General features: G+C 37.2%; 1 protein-coding gene across 1 annotated transcript; it reads left to right on the forward strand.

Moving 5' to 3' along the window:
- Window positions 1-184: 184 nt before the first annotated feature.
- TMEM156 (transmembrane protein 156) lies at window positions 185-27,923 on the forward strand. Its single transcript, XM_071432541.1, is given in 7 exon segments — window positions 185-359; window positions 4,724-5,005; window positions 6,256-6,504; window positions 8,593-8,700; window positions 11,806-11,910; window positions 17,174-17,274; window positions 24,960-27,923. Coding segments are annotated over 6 exon segments (1,017 nt in total). The 3' UTR covers window positions 17,272-17,274; window positions 24,960-27,923.
- Window positions 27,924-27,976: the final 53 nt, after the last annotated feature.

The raw sequence follows: 27,976 nt of genomic DNA on the forward strand, positions 1-27,976 counted from the left end.
AATAGTTGGGTTTTTTTCTTATTGTCATTGTGGTACATGAATTTTGTCTTGAGCATATTTGAATGAATCATCCTCATCTATGCCCATGTAAGAACAGAATGTGGTTTTCTGCAAGTTAATGCAGTGAGAAGTAAAAGGGAAAGTCATTATAAGAAAAGGAAATGAATAGGTGTTATTTTGCATAATGTCTGCACTGAGTTAAAAGCTAAACCAGGAAGGAAGTTGCCATCACTATGCTAGATGGGAGTGCTTTGGTGACATGTGCTTGCTTTTGAGAAAACCAGTAGTCTTCAGATTAGGACTAGGAATAATTATCGTGTTTATTTTGTGTTTACCTGAATTTTTCAAAATCCATGAAGGTGAGTGATCAGCTTTTAAAATAACCTTTTATTTATTCTGAAGTCTGCAATTGAAAAGTTGGCACATGCTTTCCTAAAAGCAATGGTTAGGATGCTGCCCACATGTGGAATTTGCTAAGGATATAAACTCTTTTTGTTGATTTTTTACCAACAGAGTTAATTATGTGTGGTAATTTGGAATGAGTTTGTAATTCATTTACGTACACTGCAAAATTTTTGGTAACTCTTTCCATGCATGTATTTTCATGGCCTTCATAATGAAGAAAGTAGTGAAAATGCTAATGTTCTTTTATAGCAGGTGCTCATGTCTTCAGAAACAACTTTTTAGAAGATTTTATACTTAAATGCTGTAAAACTTTGTACAATTACTATCTGGCAATGAGATGCTGTCTGTGAAGGAGATATGCAGTGGTAACCTGACAAAATGTAGAGCAGAATGGATGTAACTGAGTAAAGCAAATCTTGTAGCATAAATGCCAAATTCTTCTTTGTGATCCTAGAGGCTGATACTGAATTTATGATAAATGCTAACTACACATGTGTGCAAGTTACTTTTTTGAAACTGCATGAGTAAATTTAAATAGTTTTGTCATATCCATTCCTAAGAAAGCTTTTGAATAAATAAGTATGATAATAAAAAGCATCCTTTTGACAAAGAGTGTGTTCTCAGGCATCATAACATAATTTCTTTATGAAGAATATAATTTTCTGAAATAATTTAGCATATTAAAATATCCAGATTAATTTACTTACATATTTTTTATTAACCATAAAGAATGGACATATCAGTAATTAGAATATAATGTATAGATTTTTATAGTTTATAAATGAACAAACTTGGTAAGCTGTCATAAGTTTTGAATATCATAACTTTTATAATTCGGTTTAAGATGTTGGAATAATTAATGTTTTACCTCCCTGCAGAGGTAAACAAAGTATTTGTAGCACAGATTATCCAAATAAACAATTACAGGACTATTACCAGAAGAAAACATTAACCTTAGTGTCAAATATCAAAGAATAATTACATTTTTCCATGATAATTTTTCTAGATTGCTCCTATTTGCCATGCTTTAGGCTGCAATAGTGTGATCACTGCAATTCTGTCTTAATCACAGCATGTCTAAAATAAGATTGTGAAGTATATGTGCGGAACAGAATTTTAGTTGGAGCAGCACAGATTTATCTTTGGAAAATTAGAATTATTGCTGCATTTTGGATGTTTTAAAAACTAAATTACTGTATAACAGACTGTGTAATGATGTCTGAATTACATTAGAAAGTAAATATGTTGAACAATTTATTCAAAATCTCTAAGGATTTTGGGTCTCTGGTTCATCAAAAACCTTCTGTTGAAAACTGGTTTTATTTCAGATTTTGTGACAAACTTAAAATGTATAGATTTTTTTGTAAATGTTTCAAATTGCTGGTTACACCATGAGACTTCAGCAGACAGAGTTGTTGGAAATCTTTGAGATGTGAAATATAACCACCAGCTCTTCCTCTGCGAGTTCCTAAATGAATGGCAGAAAGCTCCTAATTCCTGGATGTCTTATCCCAGGGGAAGTTCCAGCATTTACTTTCATTATGGAGAGGGAATAAAAATGGAAATTTATCATTAAACAACAATTTAGGGGGAAATCAATTTGCAAAAAAAAAAAAAAAAACCCTTAAATTTTTTTCAAAAGAATACAGTTCAGCATTACCAGAAGTGAAATGTTTCCTTTCTGTTTGTAAAGCAATCCATTTGTTGGTTACAAGTCATTGAACCTTTAAATTACAATGATTTAGAGTAGGAGGTTATCCTTTTGGGGTCTGATGCTTTCAATCCCAGTCCTGTCCCTTGAGTCCTGCTACTTGGTGGAGTGTATCTCCTTTAATCTATCAGTTGTGTATTCCCCAACTTGTACCATAGGTCTTATATCTCTGCAGTATTATGTGGCAACTCCAGCTTCCATAAGGAAATGATAAAAAATGCAACTTACACACTGCTGCTCTCACTCAAAACAGAATACTGCAGATCAAATGAAAAAGAGTCAAACCCATGCAAAGTGAAATATTTGTGATTTTCTTAATGGGAAGCAAGTTTTTTTATAAATTTTGATCTTCCCTGTGAATACTTTCATATTAATGGATTTGGATTTTATATGAAAAACCATCCTGTAAATAGAGGTTTTATAGAAGAATTTAATAATCACATAACTTCTTAAGCTTAAGCATGTGATTGCGGGTCTTTGAATATAAAACATTTCCCTAGAGTTACTTCGCATGGTTTCATCTCAGCAATCCTTTTTTACTATTCAGGCTGCCTGTGTTCAGATTTCATAAAATCCTTTCCAAGTTTCTAGAGTGATGTTTACATTTGGGAGGGTGCCTCCCAGTCCTGCAGCAAGGAGCAAGGAGTATGGTATGGCTCTGTCTGCCATGTAACCCACTGGGAAAGTGTAGTGTTGTTGCAGCCCTTCTTCCAGTGTTCAACAGTCTACATCCCTCCTTAGAAAAGCCACAGTCCTGTGATGTGGGAAAAAAGAAGTTTGTTTATGCTAGATTGTCATTTGATCTGCTGTCTCAGTAGAGACCTTTCAAGAGGATGGGAAGCACTCTCCCTAACTCAACAACATTCACACCTTTTCCGCTCAGATAACAGGCCTTTGACACACCTACAACAGATAACAGGCCTTTGACACACCTACAGCGTGGCTTACAGGCAGCTCTGGAATCTGTTTAGCCATTTGTGAAGTTCAAAATGGACAGACTTTGCAGTGCTGAACAGAGATGTCTGTCACAGTCCAGCCAACAGATTCCCAAGTCCATGTACAGGTTTCTTGGTTAAAAGGATATTTTAGGGAATTATGATTAGTTGCCCTTGAAAGCTATAGCAGTGGTTTTAGACTGGTGGCCCGGATGCCATGGCTTGCCATGGGAGCAGAGTAAGCATTAAATTTTTGCTCCTGGCTCATCTCCACAGACAAGTTCTACACAAAATGCCTCTTTCAAGTTGAAGAATTTCATCTCAGAAGCCTGATCCATGACCTGTTGTGTGGGTCAGATTGTAAGCATTTCAAGGAAAATTCTGTGTCTTGCCTCAGGGAAAGATCAAGCCCTAAATTTTGTCTGATGTTCTTCCTTTTTATATCAAAATGAACTTTTTGTTACCTGTGTGGTTTACATTTCAATTTATCATGTTTTATAAGGAGTTCATGACTCTCTGATGTAGTGTTAGTAAAGGGAAGATAATTGACTTTGACACTGGAGTTTGGATTTTATTTCTGTGTCCTGTCTGGAATCTCTTACTGAATCATTTCTGAGGTCAACCTGCTACTCTGTGAGCACAGGTGGCCAAGTGCAGCTGAGCACTGAAGCAACTAAAGGATATATTTTGCTCTCTATTCATAAGGATTTATGATCACATTGCTCCAGTTGCTCATAATGGGAGTTAGATACAAAATTTTCCCTTTATAGAGATGGAAGGGTACTGCTAGAATGGGAAACATAAAACCACAGGTTAGTGCAGCATCAGCTTTGGGAAGTGGTTATTCATATTTCATGTTGAGGTCACACAAATTTTTTTTATTCTTGAGTTTTTGTATCTGAAAAAGTATGTCAAAGTTGCTGAAAAAGTGCTTCAACGTTAACACAAGTAAAAATTTGCATGATAAAGCTCTACTGTAATGTGGAAGAGAAATCACACTCATTTGTAATTATGTGTTTTTGCTGCTTGCCAGAACTGCATTAATGTACTCTAGCTATGGTACTTTGATACTGAAATTTGACTATGAATACCAAACCCAAAGGTCATAATTAAAATCCATGTTTGTTGACTGAATATCAGAGAATGTGAAGGGTCTGGCTGGAGGATTCACAGCATTGCTGTGTATTTTCACTCTGTGGCTTCAATGTCATTTGGAAAGAAAGCTTTCATTTGATTATAGCTACTTTACAACATAAATGCATTGGAATGTTGCAACTGTATTGTTCTAGGGCTGAGTTCCCTCTACAAACAAGTTTTCCATTCTTTTGAAGAAGCATAAATGTGCTTCCTCTTCTTTTGAAGAACAGTCAAATTGGAGGATCTTTGAAACAGGAATGTGACTAGATACCATCAGAAATTCCAGTTACTCTTACAAGAGTTTTAATTCAATTCAGCAAATAAAATCCAGCATCTAGGTTGTGGGAAGACTCTGTGCTTGCTTTCTGTTACATATGATGCATAATAACATCCTGTCATAGCCCTCAAGAAAAAATAAAAAAGTGCATTTCATCATAAGATGGTTGGAATATGCACTACATGATGCTTCTGAGCATATACTTGTCCATGTGTCCTATATGACTGTCTGACTAATGTAGCACTCTTTCTTTTACAGCCAACACTGTAATGGTGTCCTGCATGGATACCTGTTCATCAAGTAACACCTCTTTTCCACTTTGTACTTTTAACAATTCTTACAAAACATCAGTGCAACAAAGAAGAGAAAACCAGACTATTTTGCTGAAGGTCATTATAAATAATTCCAATTTCCAAAATATTCCATGTATTTGCCAGTCGTCCTGGAGGGAACAACAGTCCCACCCTAAACAGAGAGAGTGTGAATCCAAGAGGGATGTGAATGTTGATCATCAAGGATCAGGGTCAATAGCTAAAAAAAGTAAGTAGGATAAGAGAAATACTTAATTTTGAAGCAGCTAATTACAAAATAAAAGGCAAGTTTTTATTTGGTACTTAGAAGAAAATTATATGGTCCTGGTCTTTGCAAGTCTATGAACAATGATGGTTTTTAGCTTTTTTTGCATGGCTAGAAAATGCTGACTTTGTGCCAGATTCTCAGTGGCATTCTTTCCTGGCTGTCAGTGAAACATGTTGGTAGCAAATACTTTCTAAAGTACTCAATTTATTTCTAAGGAGTTGTACTTTCTGACAAATTTTCAAGCTGAATTTGATTTTAAATGTCATTATGGGACTCTACATGTAGATTGCTGGCATTATGAAGATAGGCTGTATCTGAAGAACTAATTCAGTAGGTAACTATTCCTGTGATGTGGGAGGAATGGTTATTTCTTCCATAGTTTTTGTGTTTGTAGTCTACATTATCCTCAACTGTGTAGTATCAGAAATGGCCTTACATGTTTTATAGAAAGCAGCACTGACTAAGGAATGTCACAGCAATACAGAGGAGAGATAGCAACCCACATCTTTTCAGAGCAGTAGCAGGCCATCATTCCTTCTTTGCAAATCTATGGAAATCTTTGGGGAAGAGGATACCTCTTTCTAACATTGTCAGCAACCGGGGCAATAGGCCAAGTCCTGAATATAAGAAATTCAGGTATTTTCCAACTGTATATTTTCCTCATTACAAAACAGCAGTCTTAACAAGCATGAAAAATAAAAGCTTATATATGGACAACCTCTGTTCTCAGTTATACCTGTACAACTAACACTTTTGACAATATCTCACCTGTTTCTTGTAAACACAGCACAAGTCTCACATATTGTGTGGTTTGAAGCAAAGCAAGGACCTCCTGCAGCTGGTAGCAGACAGACAGTGTGTGCACTTCAAATCTCTATCATCATGTGGCTTCTGCCTGGCTTCTATCCTTCTCATAGCCTGATGTTTGCCTGTTGCCTTTGACAACTGACAAAAACAACAATAACAAAAAAGTGATAGTAAAGCAAAAAAGAGTTATACTTTGCAGGGAAAATGTATAAGATAACCAAGGCTTTTTAGATCTATTCAGAGGAACTTTACACAGTATATATTTATCCATCTTTTTCATAGTCAGTGATGTAGAAACCTTTATGTTTTTGCAAATGAGACAGAGAATTCACTGTACTTTTTGAGAGTTGTCTCTTGATTTACCACTTGTATAACAGTTTTGTTTTAATTTTTATTTCCAAAAGCAAAAGGCTCGCTTGAAGTGAAAACAGAAAATGTTACTTATTTTTATAAATATTTTAATTTCACTACGGTTTCCAAGAAAGAAGTGGAGCATAATACGAACTACCTGATGGAAATCCACATCAACAATTCTATAGTCAGAGGACAAAACGCAGCCAACAAACAACTAAATCATTCTTGTCTCTTGGCATTGATGGAAGACCAAAATGACTGCATAACTACTTCACTGCAACTGAAGTCTTATATGGAATGTAAGTTACAAAAGACATTCAGAATGGAAATCAAACTAGAAACAACATAATCTTGCAAAAAATCTCAAGTAGGTAGTTGAAAATATTTAAATATTTGAAAATATTTAAATATTTCACAAGAAGAGAATACAATTTTGAACATCCCTTATTAAAAAGCAGTCCAGAGTAGACAACTGATGATTTTTATAATGATTTAAAGCAGGTTTAGCTGTGATTTCTTTTTTTCTAGAAGAAATACAGCAAAGTAAAGATCTGTACCTTGTTTCTTAGCAGCAACAGACTCACACATTGCATGTGACAAAACCTGGAAATAAAATTTTCCCTTTCCTGATAATGGCATAACGCTGTTGTCTTGGAGGTAAATTTAAAAATCCCTGTTAACTACAGTGATAAAAGAGCCAGGAGATAGGTTTGACCATTCTATTGTTGTACTACAATAGCCTACTACATAACCTCACTGCAGAATGCTTAAAAGATAAATCTTCAGCTGAAATAATCTTAGTTTTCCCTGAGGACAACCTTCAGCTTTTTATATTTCTCTTTGTGCTGCAAAAGTTTTTTGTTTGATTTCCTGACCATGGTCAGGACTTCCATTCTGTCTATCTACAACACTTTCATTTGGAAATTGCTGAATTATTGCATTCACTTATTTTTGCATGGAAAATATATTTTATGCTGTACCTTTGCTGGAAAAAATATGTTTTTTAGAGTTGGATTAATATATGTTAATTAAGTCCAGGGAAAATCCTAGAGAAGAAAGCACAGTTTAGGATTGTTTTGGGTTTTTGTTTGTTTGGATTTTTTTAATAGGTGTGTCTAGCCATGAGAGGAGCATAATTTGTAATTTGCCCTGCTAACTTGTGTCAATACTATGAACTAACCACCTTTTGTTAATACTGATTTACCTGGGTAGCAGTAATCTCATATTAGCAATGAAAACTAACAATATGCCTTTTTTTTTTCTCTCTACTTCACAACAGCTAAAGAAGTGCTCAGGGCTTTTACTAAGCAAGGCTGATAATCAAGTCATTACAAGCCACTGCAAGATGGGGTAGGCTGCTCTGTTTAAAAGGAGCCTAGATTACTGTATTAAAGATATTTTTAGTTCTAAATTAGGAGGAATGAACCATGGGGTCATTGGCATTTGCCTCACATGTTCTTGATGGAGAAGATACAACGGAAGTTGAGTCTAATTATACTATTCTAAGTAAGGGAAAGGGAAACAGTAGTTTGACTACAGTCTGTAATTTGGTTTTTTATGAGTTACAGTAAGATAGCTGGTTTTTAAAACAGTCATTTGACAGTGCTAAGGTATGCATTAACATGCAGCTGCCAAAGACGTTTGAAAGGCCATTCAAACAACCAGAGAGGAAAGCTCTCCACATCATTTCTTTGTTGTATACAGTCCTGACTTGTACTAGTTATTGAACTAAATCCCTGTGGAATGTGGGTGCATTTCTGCAGCAGTTGTTGTCCAAAAGAGCAGCCTACCTCCTTTATCCAGTCCCATGTGATTCTTCCTCAAGGCAACTTTAAAGGAATTCCCCAGAGGGCTCCTGTGGTGGCATTTCCTCATTTTTTTAAAAGAAAAATTTCTATATGTAGGCTCATGCCTTCTCTCATATATGAAGATAGACCACGAGGTTAAGAATGTCAGTACAGGCCATTGTTGGACAGTGGACCACTCCCTTCCATGCTTTATGCAGACAGAGGGGACACGTGTTACCCTTGTTCTACCTTAAATAAAGCATTTCCATTGGCTGAGTTGAAAAGTTTTCATTCATTCAGTCATCTGTATCTATTTCAGCCTTGGAAAGATATATAGATATAGAAATATATAGAGAGATAGATATAAAAATACAGGCAAAAATTAAGCTAAATTCTAGACAGGAAACCTACCATCAAAAACCAGAGGAGGCTGAAAGAAAAAGGTATAATTGCTTCTGTTTTTTTTTTTTTTTTTATTTGTTTTGTTTTTATCTGTGGGGATAGGCACAATCTGAAAACCTACTAAGATGGAATGTTCTGCTTTTCTCTACTGGCAGTGATTTGCTGCTTAATTTTCCCTCTTGTACATTTTATGGACAGATCCAATGTGTATGACGAAGATCACTTGGCTCACTATGATTCCAGTAGTTTTTGTATTTACTGTTTCAATTGTCATCTACAAAATAGTCCAAGAAAATAACCGGAACTGTAAGTAACAAAACGTTAATCTGCATTAATCTAAATTTTTATGCAAGTAAGAATATATTAATTTATAATAACAAAACTGTTGATTATTACTGTAGCTCAGACACTGATATTTTCATTGTCAAATGGTAAAAGCTTCTTAGAAACTGACTGAAGTACTCAGATGATTGATAATATTACCTCTCACCTCTGCAAAAATGTAGATGCAAATCCAAACTTGTTGATGGCAAATTAAATGTGGGGATTTTGATAGATGATTGGTGGCGTAGTGATATGAACTTCTGGTTTCACACTGATTTCAGTAGATGAAACAAGTACTCTTAAGCTTTGGAAAGTTTTAAGCAGAAATCCCAATGACCAGTATAAGTGAATTGAAATACCCTTTCCTTCCTGAAGATAATTTATTTAGGTCACAGTCACAAAAAATTACAGGATAGATATGGGGAGATATACACTCATCTGTCTGTCCTTAAAACTGGCTATTCAAATTCATTGGTGGTGTAATCCCATGCAGGGCAACCAAGGTGCACTTTCTTAAGCCAAGAGCTGAATTAAGCCCAGATAACATTTCATCTCTTTGCTATTACTTCAGCAAAGAAAACATTGCTGTGATTTCTGAAACATCACTATTGAATATTCCAAGTGATTGGAACTTTGCTATGAGAGAACTTGCCATTAGTTCAGAGATTGAAACAATTGTTTCTAGAATATTCTTTCAGCCATGACAGGCTCTTCTTTTGGGATACAGATAGTAATCAGATTTACAGTATTTTCTCTAGCAATATACAATGAATAAAACAATAATAAAATTGTAGAAGTACCCTGAGCTTGAGACCTTTGAGCAATCAAGATAAAGTCCTCTGCACAAAAGCAGTGCCAAAAATTGACCTCTTATCAGCTGCTGGTCGTTGTTTCTCTTCCCAAGTCAGAGGTAGGTGGTACCAGGAGCACATTACCTTTCATCACTGTGGAAAGAATATTACTTAAGCTGTTACCTGAGGGAATAACTCTCAGGTGGTTTTCAAAGCAGTTTCCAGAGACATTCTGCTTGTGTCAGCCCTGAGTGGGCAGAATGCCTCCAGACAACCAGCATTTAGTTGCTATTGCCAGGCAGATGTGCATTCCCCTGTAGTTCAGAGCTGCTGAAAGGTCACAGGGGTAGTAAACCAAATAATAATCCTTATCCATTCCCCTGGTCATCCTTACTGTATGCACAGGTAATTTTGAAATGAAGGAGCAATAGAAGTCTAGCTTTACTCATAACTGAACAGAAGGAAGAGTAGTGCCCACACACAAAATGTTTCTGTGATTTTTTGCATAATGTCAATACTTTATGCATATATCTTTAATGACTAAGCAAAATAATTGCTTGAGATGTCAAGTTTGTACCCCCCCCACCTTGATGAAAGTAACTCCTTACCAGATTATGTTGCTTAAAATACATGATATTTTACTTATTGCTAGAAGCAATTTCTGAGACAGATTTCATGTATATAAAACCCACGAAGTGTAAATTATGACTTTATAAGTGGGCTATTAAGTGCTCTAATTTAAAGGACTTTTATTTGTAATTTGAAAACTACTTATAAATGTCATGTCTCTGATTTTCTCTGCTTTGAGTCATAACGTTCTATTTTGTTCTATTAATGTAGAACTGTAAGTAGTGATGATTAATGATTTAGTACCTTTATTCTTAAACATCACTTTTTTATTAAATTCAAGTTTTCAGAATCATCATGAACACAAACAGGGAGGAAGAGATGCCCTTTTGAGGCTTCTAATAACTTACTAGCTTCAAGGATACATTTTATGCTAATTGAGGAAAAGTGGGTTTATGAGTTAAATTTACAATATATAACATTGTAACATCATTATGTTACTGATAAAAAGACAAGTGCACAAAAAATAAAACTTAAGGTTTATGTGTATATATTAAGATGCCACCTTTCATTGCATGTCTATACACTATTTTTTTCCAGTGAGCTCAAAGAATAGAGCAGAACTATTAGCTATGTTTCTAAAATAGCTGTTATGAGTTTTTCCAGCCACAATTCAGTTGATAATTTTTCTCTTCATTTCTGAGCACCACTGAAAGCTGTTAAGAAATGTGGAATTACTCATTTCCTCTTGAGACCTTGCAAGATATTCTGCTAGGTAGACTCTGAGACTCTCTGAATCATTAAGCTATTTTGATAAGTGCATAAAATAAAATATCCAAATAAACTTGGTGAAGGTTACAACTGATCCATGACAAAGGCCCTAAATTAATTGTGCCTTTTCCTTTCCACTCTTGTCTCACAACCACTTCCAGAGCTTCCTTTGACATTAATTGTTACAGTGTATGCTTGGGGCTTTAGTGCTTTAGATCTCCACTGGCTAGTCATAAAAAAATTCATGACCTAAATAATTTTAACTTAATGAATTTCTTAGTGTTCTCAAAGGAAAAAGATAAAAATAAATTCTGTTACATAGAATTGGAGTGAGCCTGTCACCAGAAGCTGGCTGAGCCCTGGACTGCAGTTGCTGCTGAACAGGGCTAACCACAACAGCTGCACAACTGTCTGCAATAAACCCACTGAGAGCACAGCATTTAGAGAGCAGCAGAAGGATGGAAAGACTGAGAGTTTATGAACTGAGTGCTGAGGAACAGCCAGAGGTGCCCAATCCAGCTCTAGCTTTGTCAGGGGTGTGGAGCTTGCTCTCAGACTGTGCTATCTGAGATGAACATCCCACACTAGCAAGGAATCTGTCAGCTTCCTAGGTTGCCTGTGCAGTCCATCCTTGCTACTCCACTGTCAGCAGTGAGCGTCCAAACCTGTACTGAAATATGTATTTTTCTTGATATCCTTCCAAAATTTGTTCAAGGTACACAGTTTAGAAAAAGGCAAGGAATAATTTGAAAGGGACAAATCTGAATAAAATTTCTACAAAATTTCATTCAGGAAAATACAAATCATCTGGCCCTTGGTTACCTCATCACCTTATTCCGACACCTTCCTGATTTTTTAAACACTTTCCAAGGTATTCAACAGTTTAATCATAAGGGATTTACAAGCTTTCCTTCTAATCAAGGGCTGATGCTAACATAAGACATTTTGTTTAAAGCAGATTATAAACAAAGAGTAGCAACATCAGTTTCTACTGTTCTAAGAAGAAAAAGTTCCATACATGCAAGAAGAACTGTATCTGCTACTAAAATTCATCCTTTTCTGGGTAAGTATATAAAAGTAAAACAAAATTTAACAAGTCTTGAGGCATGAGGAGATCAAGAAAGACCTTTTAAGAATCTCCTGTCAAGAGATGCTTCAAGTTTGTTTCAGAGGTACCTTGGTCCTACACAAATTTGATCTGGCTTATGTTAAGGAAACACTTTTTTGTTTTAAAGAAATAAATCTGACAACAAAACTATAAGAAGACATATATATAATGTGAGAATGCTTCTCCCAGTCTTCCCAGTGTGTTGCATTAATGACTTTGAACTTTTTAATTTTTGGTCATATTGCGTGCCAGTTTTGAGGTTTGTCACCTGAGTGCTTTGTGTGTGTATGAAAAATATACAGAGATGTACACATGTGTATGTATGCTCTATGTGTTTGTGACTCTTGATAAAATTTGTTATCAAAGCATGGAATGAATGGCTGCAGCAGGACTCAATAAATGGTTTTGCTGGCACTTCATAGCCTATTTCTAGGGTCAAATTCCCACAATATGCAATTTTTGAGTTTCAGATAGGTAAAAAATTGTGGTCTTCGGAGAGTGTAGTATGCTTACCACACACAAATTAAATGACATGGCTAAACTCAAAGTTTGGATTCTAGAAAACTGGATTTGGCATCCGATATCTGTGTGAGTGCCAATTACCAGGTGTTTCTGTGAGTGTTACTGACATTGCTCAAAGAGTGAAATGTTTTAATAAATTTCATGGATTCTGGTTTTGTGAAGGGAGCTATATCTTTAAAAAGATTAACATGAACATATAGAATAATAGCTCTGAATGTCAAACTAACCTCCCTTCAAAACAAGAAAAATACAAAGCCAGCAATTTAAAAAAGTGGTTTTAAATATGACTTAAGGCTTAAGTACTTTGCTTTTTGTTTTGTTAGTTCTTCGGGAGTAAGAGGAGACTCACTAATTTATGTCCACACCTCAGTATTTCATGGCATTTCAATTTTACCTAGAAAAGAGTGAATAGCTTCTTGTCTGTCTGAACTCCCCTGTGAGTACAATTTATGCTTCTTGCTCTTAAAGCACTGGCTACCTCTGAGATATATTTATGAGCTCATTCTTTTCATTCTGCGTGGAAAGAATTACTTTTCTGACATCTATTGTCTTGAGTAGCTTCACTAATATCATACCTGTTTAAACACATATTCAGAATAGCATTTTAATGCCATTTAATGTTGTATATCCAAGGCATTTTTGATGAGGGGGTCTTAGGGAAATTCTGATTTTACTAGATTTTACTGAAGAGAATAAGAATCCCTTATTGGTCTGTCATTCTCATTTTTAAGTGCCTCCTACTACAATTGATCCATGAAACTCAGAAAGATGCTTAGTTACATGAACTGCTGTAATGGGGTTTATTTTAAAATAAAAGTCCTTGGTTTCACACACCATAATTTCAGTCAATCCAATCAATTTCTTAGTTTATACCAATATAATTTAAAATACAATCAAATCCATATGAAGAGTTTATTCTTTCCATAGTTGCTAAGCTTAGGATTTGTTACCATGATAATGGATTATAAATAGCTACAGATGACTTTGTTGACAGCCCTTGACAATATTTTCCCTATAATTAGAGCATAGCTTGCAATCTTGAAAGAAACCATTGAGATCCACTGAAGACAATACAATCACCCTGGAAACACAGTAATGAGTACTTGAGAGGATGTGACAGTACATCTTATAGATGAAAAGATGGAAAAGTACTCCTAAAAGGTTATTTGAAGTAAAGAAATTACAAGGGAAGAAAAAGAGGGAAGCCTATACTTCAACAATGGGAGTGAATTCTTAGGAGGCTTAGTAAATGACTGGCTTAATGTCACTGTAGTCCTTCAAAAAAGTAATTTACAGCATGGATGTTAGTTTTGTAAAACTGTTAGTGGTTTTATATCCATGAATCATTGTCATTAAGTCCAGTGACCAGAGGAAAGGGGGAAAAATGTACAGAATGTTCTCTGGCGAAGGATTAAATTTACAACCTTCCAAATTCACAGTACTGCAAAGGATTAAGCACATATAGTGAGGAGAGGGGAGCTTAATAGCATTCTGTCATAAATGTTAACTAAATGTTGTCTGGGCTGTAAAGCTAAAAAAGAATGCACTAGACCATGGGTTGTACAAACATTTTCTAGACTTCAGAGCTGGCCCTGCCATTGCATTTATGTATAGTAACTGTCCCTTGAATGGTATGAACTGACAAAAAAGAGTTTCCCTTAAATGCATCCACAAGACAAGTGAAAGAAGACAGGATACCCTTTTTTTTGTGCAAGAAGTATTCTTTAAGTGGCTGATCTGTATTTCCAGACACAGAGGATTTTCATCAAATAGAACTTGATAGTAATAACACATGGAAAAGGATCCATTGAAGCCACTTCCTTGCTTTGCATTTACTACAGAGAATCTTAGTGAGATTCCCACTCGAGAATTTTATTGCAAGAATTTCTTTGAAGAGCTTTCATATATTGAAGAAGCAGTAGAAGAGGTTTTAGAACAGCTTAATAAATTAATAATGGCAATTAGAAGGAGTAGAATGTATTCCCCACAGAGTTTTAAAAGAGCTCAGATAGAAACTGCTGAATTGTCGTTTGCAGCTTACTGCTTAAATCGGTCTCCAATGCAGATAAAAGGAAGAAAGTTCTACTTACCCTGCTGTTATTCCTCTTCCTTAGCCCATTTTCCCTAAACCACTTGGGTACCTCTTTGGTACCTCTTCAGTCTAGTAACTGACTAAGTGTAGTTATTCTCATGTAGCTGTATCCTAAAAAAAAGGTAATCCTGGGCACATGGCACAAAATTATTTGCTGGGAGCAGGCCAGTGTGCATGAACTGTATGCTACATTATTCAAAAAAAAAAAAAAAAGCAAGAATAAGTTGCAGAGGAATGAGGTTGCATAAATCAGGGCATTTAATAACTAGGCTGAATCTGCCTAGTAGGGTCTGGAAGATTCACTAACATAATTAGTTGGGTTATACTTTAGTGGGAATTTATATTACTGGAATCTTATCACCATAAACTCCCATTCAGACTTTATTTTCCTAGAGTAAGAACAACATTCCTTGTTTATTTTGATTCTATTTCAAATATGGCATGTGTTAGGAAAAAAAGGCTTGTTCTCATTCCTGTACTAGAACTGGACAATGCAGACAGGGAATCATATTGTTAAAATCATCATGTTATTGCTCTACAGTCTGTGTGGGCAGCCTTAGTTCAAGCATAATATCTTGTTCTACATTGCTCAAACAATATATTCATTTTTAGTGATGCTCCATTGGCTCATGGAGTTACAGTTTGGTTCCTTACATTTTAGGATACAAATACAAGATTCTTTGACTCAGTTGTCTGGCTCACAGTAATGCAAAGTTAATTCTGATGGATGGTAGTTTCATAACTCATCCTGAAAGAAGAGCGTTGCAGGGTCACAGAGACAACAAGGATTCAGAGAATAAAACCTCAGGCTTCCTGGCCTGCAGTTGTTTCCTGGACTGTTTAGGGTTTGTGACATCCATACTATTTGATACAAGTGGGCTTGACAGCTATTATTTGCACAGAAGAAACAGCAAAACAAATTCCCTCTCATTTGAATTCCTGTATTGTTTTCTGTGCTATCCTATTAAAATAATAGTTCCTTTCCCACAAGATTAGAAGAAATAGGGGAAATTCTGCCATATCTCTGATGTGTTGCTATAGCTTCAGGTTAGTTGACATGTTGGAAACAGAAGCAAATGCTGGCTCAGCAGTGTCAGGGCTGGCATCCCAGCGAGTTCAGACTTACTCCTCTTTGTATTCTGCAATACATTTGCTTTTTAGCAAAGAGAACAGGCAAGACACATCTTCTACAGCAGCAAATAGATGCCAAGACAAGAAAGAGAAATTTGTTTAATCTTGGCTAACTGAAACATCACCTATTTGGTGGTCCCTCTCAGTTCCTGACATAGTTGAATAATTATCTTTCCCTCTGCAACTTACATGAATTATGTTGGCAAAAGCAAAGCTTCTCATAGTATTCAATATTTAACATAGACTTACATGTTTCTGAAATGCAACATAACCAAGAAAACTGTGAAGCCTTATTACGACTTTGGAGCTTTTAAAATTTTTTTCAGATAAAAAGAAGGATAAAATCTATAGGATGCAGGTAACTTTAGGGAGCCCCTGTATGCTTTCCATAGAGCCCCGATGCACAAAGGATCTTTTCTCTGCTCAGTTTGCATGCATGCAAAACACTCTTACACACAGGCACTGAAAGGGATATCAGCCTATATTTCCATTCTCTCCAGATTCATCTCATTCATCCTAAGGGTCAAACAAGATCCATTGTTATTTTTTTTTTAAACTTTTAAAATTTTTTACTTTGCTTTTCATATTCAGCTGCTTGAGTGCCAAGATCCAAACTGTACTTTTTAATTGCATTTGTAAAAAGAAAAGTCCAAATGATGTAGCCAGTAGAGAATGAACATAGCTAGATATAAGTGGCACAGTTTATCCTCTTATTGTTAGCTCAGTGGAAACCCATTTGTAGGTTTACAGAAGTAATGGAGAGTCAGGGACAGGATGGACCTGGAGTCAAAATATTGTGTTCTACAGCAGTTCTTTGAAAAATGCATTGGATAAACAACTCTGTGTGCATTTGCCTGACGGTGCTATCTCTGCATTTCCTTATCAGTATTCCACTGAGATACTGTATCAGGATCTGTGTGCTAAAGGCATCACCTCCCCCCTTCCTGCTTCTGAGGTGTATGTGGTGTATGTCACCTTTGTTGACAACTGGGTGATACCCAGTAGCTCTCCCTGTGTGTGTGACAAATGAGCTGAGGCCACACCACGTGTGCCTGTGGCAATCTGTGCTGCCCTTATGTGAAAATGAGTCAGGAATTTCACACTCTAAATTTCCATTGTTTCTGCTTAACTGGCCAAATTTAGGAGTTTGTATTTTGGGGGGCACTTACATAACCTCAAATTTGCATGCTTTTGGATTTTCACTACAATTTATTCACAAATTTATTTCACACAAATTTATTTGCCTACCTTCAAGCTGCTTCCCAGATCAGTGTAGAATCAGGACATTGTAGTTCTACTAGCATTAAAAGGAAGTTAAATACCAGACATGGTTAGTACTTTCAGTACTGTCCATCTCTGTCTTTTGTTCAGATGGGTCTCAATTATTTTTCAAACTTTCATATGCAAGTCCAACACTCTGCAGGTATATTTGCTGTTAATAATATGGATAAAAATTATTTTAACTTTCAATAGTGAATACCAGCAAACAACAGGCCCCACTTCCTGCACAGACCACAAAGAGACTGCCTGTAATTCCTGAACAAGAGCATTGTCACGTGGAACAACTGTAGAAGGTAAGTAACCATCTTACAACCCTAATTATTTTGGTTTGCCTCATATATTTAGAATTAATAGTGTGGATATCTGAAGAAAATAATTATTACTTCTTCTAGCCAAGTGAATAAGATGAAAAACTGGATAATGTGTTTTGTGAGAGCTAGGTGGCATGAAAAGAGAATCAGTTTTACTTCTGCTACCAAAAGTGATCTATAATCATATGTGTTAGCCTGATAAACCCTGTGTGTCCCTGCAGACCTTGGTGCAAATTCTGACACTTTTTTTCTGGTGCAAAATATTGTGTCCTAAACTTTAGCACTGTGCTGACCTTTGTTTTTACAAGGGTGGAGGAAAAAAAGCAATTAGCAAATGATCTCTGAAGAAAATTCCATATTTGAAACAAATAGCCTCCTTATGAAATTCCTCAAGCAAAAGAAATTGATCACTCTGTTGTTCTTCCACCAGTCAGAAGGAATGATGAGAAGCTGGTTTCTGTTCAGAACCAAGACTAATCTCCCAGTCCTAACTTTCTGCAGCCACTGTGCTGCAGTAATTGTTTCAGGAATTCCAGATGTAAGGAACGAAATCTTCATAGAAATGTGCCATAAGAGATAGCTCTTCCTGAAAATACTTGTAATATCTAGAAAAAACAGATGCTACTTGAATAAATAATACAGACTAATATTTCAAGTGCATAGACCAGGTGATGGCTACTTGCACACATGATATTATTGTGTATGGTGATTTTTTTACATTAAAGGCTTAAGGAGTTCCTTCTTTTATATTTCTATTTAAATTGGATGGAGTTTTATTGGAAACTCAATATAATCTCATGCTATCTTTTTATGGTGTTAAAAAATTTATGTACTGAAGAGCAGTTTGATTTTTGTTCTTCATGTGGAAGGATGAAGATGAAATTGCACATTGAGAACAGAACTAAACGAAAAATTTTGAACAGCTTTGCTGACAGAATATGAGGTAATTCCATAGTAAATTAATAACTGAGCTAGAGAATTTTTTGGTGTTTGAATGAGAGTAGCTGGGTTATCGGATAGTATATTACAGTTATTAAAAATACTGGCCCCTGTTTAAGTGATTGTCATCCATAGATCTTGTGAAGACTTACAAAGATAAGAAGTTGTTACTGTTACTATTTTTAAAATGAGGCTGTCAGGAGACACAAAGAGATGACATGACTTGGGAACTCTGTGACATAGCTGACAGCAGTTCCCAGATCATCTGAGTTCAGCTGTTTGCCATTTGGGCTCAGTTTCTGACTGAGCAGGTGCTTTCCAGGCCCCATTAGCCTTTCTGTAGGGCAGCTTCTTCCTTTTCTGCAGGGATTGCTCCCAGACACTTCAGTACACCATTTATTTTTCTGGTCTCTGTCACATACATGTCTGCCAGGTACCTGCCCAACTTAATTGTTTTTTTTACTCTTGGCTTGAAAATAAGACATTTCTAAGGTTGAAATAGGATGTGCTGCTAAGCAGGTGCTCACCTGTCTTCAGTGCCTTCACTTATACAGTATTATGGCTGATCATTAGCATGCTTTGTTAATTCTGTTCTTCTTCCAGGATGTTGCATTCACCTAAAACTCATCTTTTAGAAGCAGAGGGAAAAAGTCATGGCTCATTCTCATACAAATTTAACTTTTGTGTTGCTAGAGGTGGGAGTTACTGTTGGGGTGACCTTTTGCTTTTATTACCTTAACTGTTAGGAGCTAAAGGATAGAAAGAAGAGATGGAACAGCTTTTCAGATTTTTGGTTGCTCTGTGAGACAATACATGAGATCCAGGACACTTTGGGCTTAATTACTCCCTTTCCTTAATCTCTGTGTGAATGACTGAAAGAAAAAGATTAGGTATCTTGAGAAAGCCCAAAAGCCTTGTTCAGTGCTGTACAGAAGCAGGCTTGCTTTTCCAGATAGTCCTCCTGTCAGAGGGACAGCTGGCAGTGAGGTGAAATCCAGATGTGATATGTGGGAATAATGCTGAATACATTGTAAATTGTAATGTTACATGACACTGTGTGGAAAGATTATTAAATAATCTAGCTGCAGAAATTTAGATCTAGATCTTGCCTTTCATCATGTTTTTTTTTTAATACATTTCTTAAAGGAGTACTCCTCAGAGCTAAATACTCTGTGAAAATGATAAAAAACACTTTCTGCTTTAGTTTTGCTTTACTTCCTGCAAAAACCCCCTTCTTCTCACTTCATCTGATAAGGTCAGATCCACGTCATTACTGCTTGTGTCTGTGGGTGCCTCAGTTCCAGGAAAGCTTGCTAGCTATGAGTGCTTGTGGTAACTGAGGCTGGGGAAGGAAATTGTGATCTGCTTTTTGCACGAGTGCTGGGTTTGTCTCTGTGAAGTCTCTAGAGTGTGAAGTCTCTAGAATGCTGCTAAAGACTCGTTTGCTCAACGGGGAGAAGCTGTGTTACAAGTACTGCACATGCAAGCTAAGTACTGAGGCTGGAAAAATGCAAAAATAATCAAATTCCCAGAATTGCCAAAGACAGTTCTAGACTACATCAGCCTGATGAAGCGTGAGTTTTTCTCTGAAGTAGGAGGTGGGCTGGAGATGAGAAGTATGTACCAGGGAGCTTCTTGATCAAACCCATCATCTTTGTACCACTGACAGCTGCTCCCCTGAAGAGTGTGCATTTCAGACCACTGATACAAGAGCCTCAAATAGGGAGGGATTCTAGGCAGAGCTAGAAACCTGAGAGAGATCCACTGGGGATACCGCTAACATCTGCCCTTCCCTGCCTCAAACCAACCTCAGTCTGGTTGGTAAGAGTTACTTCAATGTCTGCCCTGAATCAGACAGGCAAGATGAGTTATACTTTTCCTCATCTTCAGCCAGCTGGAGCTACACTCAGAGAAATCATTAACCACAGCACAGAGTGTTTGATTTCTCTGTCAGGAGACTACCTACACAGCAGCTGTGGTAGGTGTAACAGCAGTTGTGAGGAGGAGGAAATGTAAAAGCAAGGATAACTCTGATCACGATCATTATAGCTAATGAGCTGGAGAACCTGCTGATGGCCTCAGCAGTGGCCCTTAACACAACACACTGAAAGAGGAAAGGCTGAAAAACATTGGTTTAGCCATGGGAATGGTCAGGAGAGATCTGTTGCCTGTTCTTTGCTTGTTGCTCCAGTCGGCAACAGTGAAGTATTGCTCTTACTAGTAGATTGAAAGAGATATCAATAATCAATTACACATTGCAATTTTCCACTGTTTTTCTTTTTCTAACAAGAAAAAGACATTTCTTTCTATAAATGTATTTTTTAAGTCTTTAGATTTAAGACAATACTGTTGATTATGAAATGTAAATATATTGATAAACATATGACCATACATGTGTTGCCATGTTTATCAATATACTTAGATCCAATTGTGTGGTCTTCTATCTATCTATCTATCTATCTATCTATCTATCTATCTATCTATCTATTCTGTGTGCACATAGAAATGCACCCAAATGCTTTGTTATTCATTATTGCACTGACAGCTAATTCAGCTAATAAAAAATGCACCAACTTCTGCACTTGTGCCTTTGCCAAAGGTGAATCTTTTCATCACAGATCACTTAATGTCTCTGTATTTTCACAATAACCATTACAACTACACTTGACTACCATAGGTAAGAATCCTCTGTTTCTGCCATCTTTCATTAAACTGCCATATTAGCAACTGTCCAGGAAAACAATGAATGAGCCATGTCCCTCAGGTGTTGAAACAAACTTTACATATGTTGTGGTTTAGGAATGGTGTTTTCCTGTTCAATAGTCCCGCTAAAACCACAGTGCAGCTTGCTTCCCCTCCCCCCAGTTGAAAGCACAAAAGGCAAAGATCATGGCTTGAGATATGAACAATTTAGTGGAAACAGCAATGAGATAAGAAGACAATAACAAAAGGTATAGGCAAGGAAACAATTTTCACAGAAAGCCTGGGACAATACTGACTGGGTCTTCCCTACCACTTTTCTCCCCACTGGAAGGAACATCCTTCTTCTTGGAAGCAAGTCCTGTATCCCTGCTCCTGTCAATGACCTGAGGTGTTGTAGAATAATCTCCTAGCCATGCCCACACAGCTCCAGGCTCATCCCCTCACAGCTACTGCAAAATATTAACTCTGTCCTGGCCAGACCCCAGGACAACATATAACAGCTGTCAGTGTACTTCCTTAGTGCTGTGAGAAGATTGTGACATTATTTACCCTAATTTTGTTTAGATTGGAAGCATGAACATTTTATTCAGGGCATATATTTGCATTCAGAGGCAATGCAGTTCAGGTAAGAGCATGCCAGAATAAGGCTCTGGAGACTATGGTTTCTGTCTCTCCTAATGATACCTCCTTACTAATTTGCATGGTTGTAAGAAAGAACTGTTTATCCTCAGCTAAAAGAGATTGCATAGTGCTTTTAACAAAGCTTTACTTGCATCAACTGGTACTTTTAACTTTAAGAACTCTACTTCCATAAACTATTATTTTCAGCAGCTGTGAAATGCTGTGTGATGTATATCTGGTTTGAAAAACCATGAGGACTAGCACTTCTGAATGTGTTTGATTCAATGGCCATTCCCTAAACAGTGGGGGCAAATAATTAAAGTAAGAAATGAAAGTGGGCAAGAAAGAGGCAAATCACCATACCCATATGTAAGATGAAGGTGTTGGAGCATTCAGAAATATGATTTTGTTGATGGTTATTTGTGAAATCATTGTTGAGTAGGGAAAGTTTTGGCTAACCTTTCCCTTGGATGCTAAAGAAGCCTGCCTCAAGGAGTGACTTTCTGAGTCCTGCCCTTGTGACAATCTGTTTTTCCCTGGGGTGGGGCCACATGCAGTCTGGGCAGACTGGGGGGCTCACTGGCCTCTCTCACACCAAAGCTGCACTTCAGTCTTACAGTGGTCAGGGCAGAATAAAAGCCACGTGTAGCATGAAGAGAAACTGTGAGCCCTCTCCTGCAGTACCTCTGTCCTCTGCCTGTTTAAGGGGAAGCAGCACTGTATTCTCTGAATCAAAGGCAGGGTTAATAGACTTCATGAATGGTTAGGGACAGAACAGTGTTCTGTTTGGGGAAATTATGGACAGATAGACACTTGACAGTTCTTGGATGAAGTGCTGCCATTTTATGAGGAAAGAAAGAAAAGAAAAACTCAGTGTCTTAAAGCCAACTGTTGTGGACTTTTTTTTCCTTGAAAGTGCCCAGTGTTACACTCTGAGTTGATGCTAGATCAAATTCACACAAGCTGGTCACTATTACCCAGACATTTTATTTACTGCATCAATCTCTTTGGCAATCAATGCCTCAAGGACACGATAAAAGAATCTTGGTATCCTGCATCGCATTAATTCTTATAATAAAACTGGTAGACACGTCAAAGACTGCATAAAACTAATGAAAGTTCCACATCAGCAATTGCCAATGATTTTTAGGACACTGCCTTTTGCCATCTGTCTTTGTGAAGGGCTTTGAGATCCTTGAACACCAAAGATGCTTCATGCCTCTGTAGCTCTTTCTGAATGACAGTGTAGCTGCACAGTTAAATCAGACAAGTTGGTCTCCAGTGAATATAGAATTTAAGACACAATCTTCTCTTCAGGTGAAATGGATTATAAAACTGGAACATAAGGTAGATGACAGGTAACTGGCAGGGACAACACACAGTGTATGGCTAAAAAGATGAAAACCTCTGTCAAAAAAATTGTAAATTAGAAGAATTTGATGGGTCCCTTTCACAATCTGAGAAGCATGTGGGCATAGAACCTGTGGGCACAAGGGTTGGCAGAAGAGATCAACAAGTGTATGAGAGGCTGTGTCTTACCCAGCAACATTCAGAATATCATCACCATCATTGTTTTCTAATGAAACACTCCCATAGGGAATTAGAAATTTGATTGTGCGTATCCCAGTCTAATGCCAGGAAATTTCAGTGCAGGTATACCTATGGCACTACTTGGGCTTTGGCTCATGCTGTTGCTGCCTTCCTGAAGAGGTCTTTAAATGCCATCTTTGCTGAACTTAGTAGAACAAACAGAAAGTGCAGCTAAAAATATTCTTTGCCTGTTTTCCTTATGTGATTGTGGCTTTACGAAAATGTTTTCATTTTTAAAAGAATCTCTCTCTCATCTGTCTTCAAGCAAGACACCCACACAAACAACAGAAGATAGGAATTATGCAGAGAAAGCAGTGAAACTCATAAGACATTCTAGCAAAGGCATGTAACGAGTGAGCTCAGGAGTGAGAGGAAGATTACAGTTAAGCTGCTTTCAGGCAGGTATTTGTGAAGAACAGTAGGTGTGATTTTAAATTGCTGGGATCCTTCCAATTATCCTTTTGACAGTTTTTCTGAAAAGCATAAATTCAGTGCTCTGAAGTGATAGTACTGTCATTAAAGTTATCATAAAATTTGGTGTGAAGCTGCTGAAGGGAGAAGTTCCTACTAGTACTGACCTACTGGCTTTGAGGGTTGGCCATTTCTGTAAGACCTAATTTTTTACACCATATTCCTCTTGATAACTATGATTCTATGATTTATGCCCTCAGGCAGCTTTAAATTGTTTTCAGAACTGTATGCACTCAATGAGGTATTTATTTTTTAAATATCATGAAAGGTAATTCCTCCTGTTTCTGCTTCCGTAAGAGATTCTAGTCCTAATTGCACATTAAAATGACAACTCCTCTCAGCACAGAGGAGCTCACAGAATCAGATTGCTGAGCACATTCCAGGGTACTTGGCACAATTACTGGGTCCTGCACTAAATGCATGCCAGGCTGTGTTTCTCTCCAAAGGACACACTAAGGGTTTCCAAGGGAAGCACTGCTGCTTGCTGGCAGAACTGGACTAGAAGGGGCACTGTGCAGGCTGTTTAAATCCACTGCTCCATTAGCTGGCATCAATTTTTGATGCAGTCTGTCCTGCCTACACTTGTCATTTTCTAGCTCACTTCAGCAGCTGCTGCCTCCAGTATGATTTCACAGCCAAGGAACACTTCTAAACCCAGTTCCTACCATGTAAAAGAAAATGTAGACAGATGTTGTAATCAGGCCTGCAGCTATAGGAACTACCAGAATAGGTGACAAGCTATATTTGCTTTTTCACTCAGTGTGCAAGTTAGAAGTACAGAAATCCTGTACTTCCACTCCACCTCCCTCTTCTCCTCCCTGAAAAGTAAGACAAGCTTGGTTGGAATCTGTGAGCTCTGGGAGCTGCAATCCAAATTCAAAAGTGTCATTCATGGTTAGTGAGAAGCAGTTCACTTGTGAATGTGGAAAAAGCTGCTTTCATTTCATTATTTCCAAATGTGTCCTGCCATATAGCAGTATAGAATGGGAATGCAGTTGGGCACAGAAAAGCACTTCAGCTAGGTGGATGTGGTGAATGTTCACCCTTCCATTGCCAGCTTCCCTGGAAGTGGGTAAGGCCTGGTGTCCCTTGCTCAAGTTCCTGTGTCACTCTCGTGGGGCAGGTACCTGGGCCACTACTCAGCTGCCAGGTATCAGTCTCAGTCTTTTGCTCCATTCTGATGCGCATCACATATTTTGTCTGCCTTTAAGTTACAATGTTGTTTTCTTTTGTAATAAAGAGGAGAATTCATTATTGTGAACATCAAAATTATGACATTTGAGATAAATTAGAGAAGACTTACCCTCCTCTTTTTTTCCTGATAATATTTTCTTTTGTTTCAGGTATCACCCTATGAAATACCAGCACTTCTGGATGAAAGAAGACACATCATACACCACAGAAGAAAGCATCCCCATTTCCAGCCTGGGGGGCTATGCTATCCATCTTTTCATGGGAATAACAATTATGCATTTTAGTTGACAAGTTCCATTTTTTCCATCATAATTACTTTGTGTTAAGAAAATATGAATGATGAACAAGCATGTTTTGCTGCATAAACAACTTCAATAGCAGAGTATAGATTTCACATCTATTTTCTGTTCTTTCAGGATTCATACTTAGTTATATGGTTGTGAGGTAATCCTTGTGATAATTACATATTTTTTTCAGGGCAGAAATTTATTTTATATGTTCCATAGGATAAGAAATCTGTATAAAGCTATGAATTATCCTCTACTGTGAAATAAGCACAATTTTCAACCTACTTAATGCTCTAGATGACTAAGATGCCTAAAAGATACAGATTCTGGCTGTTGAAAGGGAGGATAAAGTATTACAGAAGGAAAAAATTCTGCAGCATGTTAGTTTCTGCAGTAAACCAGGAAGACAATCATAATTTGTGCAGTATCTTAGTGGATAAAGAAAAAATGATAACTCATTAAGACAGTAAATGGGTTTGTACTTTTTGAGAAATTGCATTTCCATCTTTTGTTCCAGCTTGGATCATTAGCATTCCAACCCATTATCTCTTGGAACCTTTCCTTACTTTCGATTTACTGCTGCTCCTCTGAGTGCAGTGGAGCTGTTTAAGCTGAGCAGGGTCCCAAACTCCTTTGGTGCTAACAAATGATTTGTGGGTACAGCTTAGCCATCAGTTACTAGGCAGAGACAGAAATTGCCAGGACTTCAGGCTCCCTTGTGCTAAATCCATCAGGATGAACAGATTGTAAACTGCCCATTGCAAACACAATAGGCAGCAATTTAGCATCCAGTAAATACTTCATTACCTCAATTCCTTACATTTATACAGCCTTTCCCTCCTGAAGCTTTCTGAAATTGAATTTTCCAGTCTACACTGAGCAGTTCAGATTTAATATGAATAGTTGTGAACATTAGCTACTGAATTATTTGAGGGTGTATAGATTTTTTTGTATTTTGTTGGATAAGTCTGAAACATTTGTTTCTATTGTTTTTTATTTTACCATCTTATTAAAAATATGAGAAAAATACTTTGTTGATTTGGGGGCATTTTGTTGTTTGTTTGTGGTAATAACAAAGCTTCTCAGAAGCAGAGTTTTTCAGAAGCAGAGTTTTTAATAAGCTTTTCAGAAGAAGAGTTTTTAATACAGTCTAAAAAGTAAGCCTCTCATAATTTGCTTCTTGGTTGTGTTTTCTTCTTATTATAGAGAGCAACTTACAGACAAAGAGACATATTTGTCTCAATTCACTACAGAGCTGCTAAGGCAGTTTTGGTCGGTGTTTAAATGCTTCAAGTGATTCAAGCTATCTATCACTTTTCCCCTTCAGTTCTAGAGATCTTGATAGGGGTAGCCCTGCTTCTTGTGACCCCAACTTAATTTTCTTTCTCCTATAGTTTAATTCTATTATTATTCTTGCTGCCTATAACCTACCTCTTTTCCTTAGACAAATAAAATGTGATTTCCTATTTTATTACCCACAGTTATCCCACAGCTCTCTGAGTATTTGGCTTTACTACCCTGGAAGGTTCCAAGTTACTTTTAAGAACACCATAAACAAGAAAACCCAAAAGGCTCTTTCAAGCTTTTGTCTGCTGAGTAAAGCTTACCTTGTCTTCTAACTGTGATCCAAACTACAAGAAATAATGGAAGAATGGGGGGACATTGATAAGGATGGTAACAAAAAATGTGTTCTGAAGTAATTCTGGTTGAGAAAGATTTCAGGTGGTCACTGGTCCAACCTCCTTACACTTGAGGGACTGAAAACAACTGGTTTAGTCTTGCCATTTTCTCCTGAGGTTTGGTTTCTCTCCTCCCACATCCTTGTAAATCCTTGTCCTCATTTCTGGCTTTGTCAGAACTGAACATGTCAGGAGAGAAAGGATGTCCTGGTGCAGCCTCTCAAGCACAAGATGATGAGCAGGAGGGAAGAGCCTCAGAAATCAGCAAGGGAAAAGAGACATGAAGGTGGAGAAGGGGGGTGTGTGTGTGAACAGAACTGGTGGGGAAGGTGGAACTGATGGAGCAGAGAACGTGCAAAATGGACACAGGACTGAACTGGCAAAGGGAACTGGAGGGAAGGCAGAGACCATCTTAAATGCCAGCACCAGATAAGCTGCTGATACAGTCTCTGAGATCTCAAAGGGCTGGAAGAGCAGGGCTGCATTTTCCCAAATCTATTAAATGGGTTGAGGGACTTCTGAAGGTGTTTAAAAATTACTTGAATTACCTGGTGTTCTGGGTAGGTCCTCAAAAGGCTGTAATGGAAGGCTGTGAAGAGGAGATCAAAGTGGGGAGACTGCTAAGGAGTTCTTAGCAAACGTGCTCAGGGACTTTTGCAGGGCAGCCAATAGAGGGAGAATGTGCACTGCAGATCCACAGTGATCAAATTAACTGCTCTTACCTATTCTGTTCTTTTTCCTATTTCCTTTCTATTCTTTCCTTTGAGCTCTTCCTCTTTTAATGTTCCACCTCTTGACTACCTTTCAGTTCACGCAGATTTTCATTTTACTTCAGAAGTGCATTATTCCCGTTCTGCTGAGCTAATCAGATGTCATCTCTTGTTTATTCTGAAAAATGCTGAAAAAAATATTTTTACAGAGGCTTTTCTCTAATCCAACCTTGAAAATTGTTCTTATTTCCAGAGAGCACATTTTTTTTCCTTTTGAAAATAACTTCTGTCTCCCATCTTTTTAATACCACTGAATTTTTGACATTTTATTTTCAATTTTTAATTCTAAAACTGCACACTGTCATCAATATGAATGCTGAAGTAGGAGACAGCATGGAAAATGTATAAGTTGCACAGTAAAAGCAGCTTCAGCAACAAAGGTTGACCTGAGACAGAATAAAGTGTTTAAAGTCCAGAGGGCTTTCCAGTC

Source organism: Agelaius tricolor, unplaced genomic scaffold (assembly GCF_023055355.1).
Source record: "Agelaius tricolor isolate 1412-34295 unplaced genomic scaffold, bAgeTri1.0.p SCAF_8, whole genome shotgun sequence".
In the NCBI taxonomy this organism is placed as follows: domain Eukaryota; kingdom Metazoa; phylum Chordata; class Aves; order Passeriformes; family Icteridae; genus Agelaius; species Agelaius tricolor.